The sequence below is a fragment of the Podarcis filfolensis genome (assembly GCF_964270895.1).
Source record: "Podarcis filfolensis genome assembly, chromosome: 4".
NCBI lineage: Eukaryota > Metazoa > Chordata > Lepidosauria > Squamata > Lacertidae > Podarcis > Podarcis filfolensis.
Genome location: NC_139607.1, coordinates 90459816 through 90467604, shown reverse-complemented (window position 1 = coordinate 90467604; position 7789 = coordinate 90459816). Strand labels below are relative to the sequence as shown.

General features: G+C 46.2%; 1 protein-coding gene across 1 annotated transcript in view; it reads right to left on the bottom strand.

Annotated features, from left to right (window-relative positions):
• Window positions 1-236: 236 nt before the first annotated feature.
• Window positions 237-7789, bottom strand: part of CTSC (cathepsin C) — a 29270-nt gene continuing 21717 nt past the window's right edge. The window contains exons 6-7 of the mRNA XM_083609949.1: window positions 3542-3673; window positions 237-2086 (exon numbers count right to left, since the gene is read on the bottom strand). Coding sequence (XP_083466075.1) covers window positions 1584-2086; window positions 3542-3673 — 635 coding nt within the window. The 3' untranslated portion in view covers window positions 237-1583. The remainder of the gene's footprint in view (window positions 2087-3541; window positions 3674-7789) is intronic.

The window sequence follows — 7789 nt, the reverse complement described above, 5'->3', positions numbered from 1 at the left end:
TCTATCTCTTCTTCTTCTTCATTCTTTGTTTGCAAATTTCCCCCCGAGGCTCCTCCCCAGCACCAGAAAGCTAAACTAGATGTAACTCTAGTCCGATCTAGCAAGGCTGTCCTCATATACATGGGACTGCAGTGGACTTCACCAAAACCTGATGGAGGACTCAGGTCTCTCCTGCTTCCCATTAGCATTCGAGAGAGGTAGCAAGACAGCTTGGGCCAAAGGAACTGCCACAGCGACAGGAGGAGGGTTTCCCTTTATTTCAGAATCACGTACAAAACTGAGAACCATAAAACGAAGCAAGCCACATGCAGAATAAAAGGGCATCATTAAAAATGAATGTCAGATGAACACCGACATTCAGGAGAGGTCACGCACCAGGTTTGTCTTCTTTGCTATACAAAGAATAGTTGGAGAGATTCCCTTTTTCAAAAAAGAATAAAAATCACAGTGCAATCATATTGTAAATGTCGTACAAATCGCATCATCTTCTACTTACACATTTCTTCATTTCCCCCGTAAGGCACAGTAATTTAAAACACAAAATAAAATTACAGAGGTGAAAAAGTATTTCCGGCAGAGGGCAAGTACAGAAAGATTGTCCAATTTAGAGGAGAAAATGATGGGAAATAATGTGTCAAACGTCTTCAGCTATTGCATATTGTACTTATTGGAGATTGTAAACCTCAGACTTGCTCTTCTTTGTATCCTATCTTTCCTCGATGGCAAGACACAGGGAATCATCCCATTTTACCCAAAACAACTCAGTTAAAGTAAGGCTAAAAGAGAGATGGGAATCTGCGGCTCTCCTGATGTTAAACTCCTATAATCTCTGACCATTGACAGTACTGGCTGGGGCTGATGGAAGTCTAACAATATCTGGAGGGCCACAGGTTGTCCCAATCCCAGGGCTAAAAGTTAAACTCAGTTCAAACCATGGTTTAATCTTCCAAATGTACCCCTAAATCATCATTCTGCATACCTGTTTTCCATTTCCCATGTGCTCAGCACTTCTCCTTCATGATATAGTGGCTTCCAAAGATGGAACACTTGTAATAACAGTTCTCCCACATCCCCAGCGCCGACATCATGCCAAACCATGGGTTTGCAAGCCTGCTCCAAACCATGGCTCCCAATCCTTGCTATCCACCCAAGCACACAAAATGGCTGCTGAGTTTTAGTGATAAATGCAAAATTGAGTCAGTGGTTCACAAAGGCCACCAAGCAAACTTCGCGACTGATCAGCTACTTGAATCCCACCTGGTCTTAGGTCTAGTCTTGCCCAAGCTGGTTCCCTCCAGATATTTTGCACTACAACTCCCAGCCGGCATTGTCCATGACCAGGGATGATGGGAATTGTAGTCCAAAACATCGGTAAGGCACCAGCTTGCTCCATCCACGACGCCTCAATGGCCCTCATTTAGCATCCTTTCAATTTCAATTCCCCACGCCTGAATGTTTTTCATTAAAGCTCATTTTCTTAAGCTGCCAAAGCAAACTGCCGTGAAGCGCACCATGATTTGTTACTTTTTTTTAGGACGGACACCATTGCTTCCTGGGAAGGTATCGGCCGAAAAGTACCGCGGCTACATTTTGGGGATAGGCGTGGCGGCCACGGCGATGCTCTCTATCGCACATTCGTCAGTGCCTCTACGGATCCTGAAATAACCCCCCTCGCCCCAGCCTTCTCCCCAGCTGTTCTTCACTATCCAGAACTTCTCGCCGGTGGCTGGGTCGCTGCCGTAGCCGACGAGCAAGACAGCATGGTTGGTCAGCTCGAAAGGGTTGAAAGGATCCATCAGGCCCGTGTGGTGGTAGATCCCCCCTTGGTAATGCAGGAAGTCACTATACACTTCAAAGGCAACAGCCATAGGCCCGTGCGTAAGAAGTTCAAGTTCCATCAGCGCTGCATTGCACCCTCCGTAAAAGCCGCCAACATAGTGGTAGTTGGTGGCATAGTAGTGGTAGCAGTTGCTCTTAAAAGTGCAGGGCGAATCTCTGGCTGTGTAAGGGAAACAGTCCTCCTCAACCACACCAAAATCCTGAGCGTATTTGCCAGCAATGAGGTAAGGAAATCCTCCATCGCAGCCTGAAAGAAACAAGGAAATAACCCAGATGGTTAATCACACAATTTTAAGTCCGGGGGCGGGGGTTCTCCTTCACTGCCAACCAAGCTTTGAGAATATGTTTTCGCTAGGGTTGGGCGATCGCTGGTTTTCAACATATATCATGAGCTAAACACCGTGATACAGTCTTACCTTGGAAGTCGAACAAAATCCGTTCCAGAAGTCCATTTGACTTCCAAAAGCAAAGCGTGGCTTCTGATTGGCTGCAGGAAGCTCCTGCAGCCAATTGGAAGCAGCGGAAGCTCTGACAGATGTTCAGCTTCCAAAAGAACGTTCAAAAACTAGAACACTCACTTCTGTTTTTCGATCGTTTGGGAGCCGGAACGTTGAACTCCCAAGGTGTTTGGGAGCCGAGGTACAACTATATGCCACAATGTCTGAAACAAGGATGGAACTATGTAGAGACATTGGTTGGCTTCACAATTTCCCCCACATTGATTTCTGCATAGAACACACACACATATCACAATTTGCAGTATTTTGTCAGGTCAAAAATTATGAAACCAATATTATGTTACAGACTTCAAACCGGTTTTAGACAATATATCGTCCAGCCCTAGTGTTTGCCCCAATTTCTATGCTCTGTTCTCATGGCTCATTCTGATGCCCCCCACCCCACTGCAAGCTCCTTGGAGCAGAGATCTTTCTGTCTTGCCCAAATACAGTGGTACTTAATTCGTTCTGGAGGTCCGTTCTTAACCTGAAACTGTTCTTAACCTGAAGCACCACTTTAGCTAATGGGGCCTCCTGCTGCTGCCGCACCGCTGGAGCACGATTTCTGTTCTCATCCTGAGGCAAAGTTCTTAACCCGAGGTACTATTTCTGGGTTAACGGAGTCTGTAACCTGAAGCGTATGTAACCTGAAGCGTGTGTAACCCGAGGTACCACTGTAACTCAAAGCTGCCATGCAATAGTTGGGCATATGCTCTTCATTTCTAGAAGCCAACAGTATGCAGATCTCTTATCCTGCAAATGCACACAAATGTCCTAAGGGATATAGGGAGACAGCGGTTTCCATCCCACTCTGGGTTCGTCACAATCAGTGCTATCTCCATTCTGCTGCAGTTCAGCTTCTGCCAAACCTCACTACCTCCTATGGCTGAAACGGATGAAATTCATTTCTATGCCTATGCTGGTTTTTGGCAGCAGCTCTCTAGGGTTCTAGGGCAGGCAACATTCCTAGCCCTAACTGGAGATGCCAGGGATCAAACTTGGGACCTTCTGCATGCAAAAGAGTTGCTTTACCGCTGATCTACAACCCTTGCCCCGAGCCACAGAGGGGAGAAGTCCCACAGAGCCTCTGTTGCTGGGTTAGATGGTGAGGAAGACGTTCTTCAGCACAAATGGGGAAAGCCAGTATTGGTAGGCCCTTGGGTCCAGGTTACAGTGAATGAATACAGTGCTGCCATGTTGTTTACCTTGAGAGTACTGGCTGCAGGAAACAACCTGCTGGGGACTGAGCGTCGGAGTCTGCGAATTGTTGGTGAGGATACGAATCCTGGATTCAAGCATGCCCATGGAAGCAAAGGCATAGCAACTGCCGCATGATGCTGAGGAGAACGAGAGAGCCAGTTAGAGCCAGTCTTTCATCCTAATATTCCCAGGACTCCACAATTATATCACTCAGTTCAGCTGACAATGGATGGAATGCCATCATTTAATTTCTCACACATCCCAGAGGTGAAGGTGATCCCATCATCTCCATCCTAGCCCAAATGGACCAATGGACCTCAATCAGGAAGTGGGAAACTTCTGCAGCCAGAGGGCCACTTTCTCTCCTAGGCAAGCTTCTGGGGGCCACATGCTGGCGGGGGCAGGGCAAGAGGCAAGAAGGGGGTGGAGCCAAAAAAGTCACATCTGCACAGCAGGCCAGTTTCTACAAAAAACAACAACAAAACTATCCTCCATCCAGGGAAGCAAAAAGGCAGAGCAATGAATGTAAATGTTAGCTTTTTTAGGGGGGGCAAGGTAGCTTCTGCTCACACACACATGCCAGAGAGGCAAAAGGCATTTAAAGAGTTTGTGGACATGTCCCAGCCTGGGAAAAATACAACAAGAGGGTGTGAAGAAGGACTAGTGAGCGGCGTTGGCCTGGGTTCTCCTTTGCGGGACCATTTCTGCAGGGGCTAGACAGCACCTGTCAGGGATGCTGTTGTGGCATCCTGAGCAAAGGGTTGGGTGGAACCGCCAAAATCAAAGACTGGACTTTGACAGACTTAAAAAGACTGATGCATCCTTGGCTGGCAGGGGGGAGGCTAAGTTGGGGTTTTGTTTTTGTATTTTCCCCCTTTTGGTATTTATTTATAAAAGGATCAGCTTTCCACACTTCTTAGTGAGTGCTGATCTTATGCTACTTGAGGTACCTGTTAGGACCACTCAGACGCTGATGAAGAACTAGTATCGGAAGTTTGTCATCCGGAAAAACTGTACAGTGGTGCCTCGCAAGACGAAAAGAATCCATTCCGCGAGTCTCTTCGTCTTGCGGTTTTTTTGTCTTGCGAAGCAAGCCCATTAGCGGTTTAGCGGATTAGCCCTATTAGCGGCTTAGGGGATCAGCTGTTAAGCGGCTTAGCGGCTTAGCGGATCAGCTGTTAAGCGGCTTAGCGGCTTGGGAAAAAGGGGGGGGGGAGGAAAAAAACCCCACAGGAACTCGCAAGACATTTTCGTCTTGCAAAGCAAGACCATAGGAAATTCGTTTTGCGAAGCACCTCCAAAACGGAAAACCGTTTCGTCTAGTGGGTTTTCCGTCTTGCGAGGCATTCGTCTTGCGGGGCACCACTGTACCACGTTTCTGGATCATCCATCATTGCATGGGTACAGGATTGTGACTGCTGAAAGGCTTGTTTGCTTCTTTCAATACTGATAGACTATATTGTCTAATTTTATTCGTGCATCAGTGATTATTATTTTCTGTGATTCCATTACATATTCTCTGTTAAGAATTGCTGCGGTTGGAGCTTCTATTATCGCATGATTACAGGATTGGGACTATTGAAAGGCCTGTTTGGCCTCAGTGATATTGATTGACTACCTTCTTCAATTTTGTTCATACAATATTGATTTATTTTTTTATTTGTATCTCCATCATATGTTCTCTGTTTAAGAATTGTGAAATAATATAGGCTATGTATATATTGTTAGAACATTATTTGCCACGTGTTGCCTGCTTTTGCTTAAAGTTTATCTGTTTTTGCAACACAAGGAATGTTGTTGTGGCATCCTGCATTGAGCAAAGGGTTGGGTGGGAAGTTCTGATGATTCTACGCTTTATTTCCCTCCCATCCCATTTCGCTAGTTTTCCTGATCATAATTGCTAGTGGCTTTTGTTCCTTTTACACTTCAGTACCTGCTGCATTAGGGACGCGGGTGGCGCTGTGGGTTAAACCACAGAGCCTAGGGCTTGCCGATCAGAAGGTTGGCGGTTCGAATCCCCGCGACAGGGTGAGCTCCCATTGCTCGGTCCCTGCTCCTGCCAACCTAGCAGTTCGAAAGCACGTCAAAGTGCAAGTAGATAAATAGGTACCGCTCCAGCGGGAAGGTAAACACCGTTTCCGTGCGCTGCTCTGGTTCGCCAGAAGCGGCTTAGTCATGCTGCCCACATGACCCGGAAGCTGTACGCCGGCTCCCTCGGCCCATAAGGCGAGATGAGTGCCGCAACCCCAGAGCCGTCCGCAACTGGACCTAATAGTCAGGGGTCCCTTTACCTTTACCAGCTGCATTACAGAACTATGGCTTTCTGCCCAATATATAAGCATGTCACGCTAAATTTCATGCACACCAGTGGGTGAGGTGTGGCACAAAATTGAACGCCACTGGATAACTTTGTTACTCCCTCATCCTTCCCACATACGTGCACTTGTGTTCCAGCAAGATTCCGACATGAAAATAGCAGGAAAGAACTGTATGCTGTTATACCCTCAAGCTTCCTGGGTTAAAAGGGCTGCAAACAGATATATATTTTTTGAATCAAACAACATGGAAATGAGTGTTAAACACACACAATATTCCATTAGTTTTACAACGGCTTTTACATTGTAAAATACAATGCAGAAATAAACGGAAAATGAACTGCTGTGTGAATGCAGGTCAAGTTGCAAGAGCCCATCTTGCAGAAATACACAAAGCTTCAATGGTGTATTTTTCCTCATTAGCAGCAAGATAAATTAGTTATTCAGGACGGTGGCACATTCATTTACCAGCTAGGCAATATTGACAGTTAAGAGTATAAACAACAACAACAATGGCAAGAGTTAGCAGTGGCAACCTCAAGTTAATTTTCTAAAAGCACCAGTTTTCGCTGTTCCCCACAAATTAAATCGCAACCCAGTTTAAATTGCATTAGAGGCCACTCGCTCTGCAGCCAAATAAAAAATCACTAAAAGCCATTAAAGACTCGTTAAAAGGCAGAAAGGACTCTTTTCGAAACTGATGGTTCAGGAAGTCTATTCTCTTTCTAACCAGTTTCATGGTCAGCAGATCCTCCAGGCCTGGATATCCATTTAGGGGAAGCAGTTTCCAAAAGCAAGGTCTCCGTTGCAACACAGCAAACTGGTCCCAGGTAGTGCCTGGCTCTGGCTGCAAGTTCTGCTCATAAAAGGGATTGCAGAGATGAAAAGAAGCATGCTCTGGCCTCTGTGACGGGGCCTTGTGGCCAATGAGGGGCTGCAACCCTCTGACTCCCTGAAAGAACTTTGAAGCAATGAGGAAAGGCCACCCAGGCCCCATCCATTGACCAGAGGAGCTGCAGAGATACTGCTTCCCCCTCCCTGCTTGGAAAAAGGCTCAGCCATGATTGCCTGTTGCCCTGGGAGTCCAGAAGAAGGCACCATCTTTCTCTCTCGATTTTGCCTCTACTCCCTTGAAGGTCTTGTCCTTTTAGTTTGTATGCCCGAGAGCAGGGCCTCTCTTTCTCTTTCCAAAATGAGGTGCGCTGCTAAGGGCCCTCGTATTTATGGGACCGCTTCTCCTGTTATGCCCCGCAGAGGACCTTAAGGTCCATGAATAATCATAGTTTAGAGGTCCCAGGCCTTAAGGAAGTCAGACAATCCTCCACCAGGGCCAGGGAATTCTCAGTGAAGGCTCCGACCTGGTGGAATGCTCTGTCGCATGAGACTAGGGTCCTGCAGGATTTAACTTTCTTCCGCAGGGCTTGTAAGACAGAGCTATTCTGCCTGGCTTTCAATTTGAACTTAGCCCGATCTTTTACTCCCCTTCCTTCCCCTCCCCTCCCCTTTTTATGAAGATTAGCCGCTCTGGGATTCCACAGCTAATTCTCCCCTGGTTTCCTCGCTGGCCCAAATAGGACTAATTTAGCCAGCTAGTCCTGGTGATCATCTAATGTTTATTGGATGGATTTCCACCCTAAATTGATTTTTGATTTTATTGTTATTCATGTTTTATACCGTATTTTATGTTGTTTTTTGTAGCATCAATTAAGTGTTTTAAATTTGTTGTTAGCCACCCTGAGCCTGGTTTTCTGAACCGGGAAGGGTGGGGTATAAATAAAAATTTGTTATTATATTATTATTATTATTATTATTATTATTATTATTGCCTGAGAAGCAAAATACTGCAAATCAGAGGGAGAGGATGGAAAGTAGATCTGGCCAGATCCTTATCCCCCCTATTGCCTCACAGGTCAAATATGACAGGTGGGCAAGAAATTA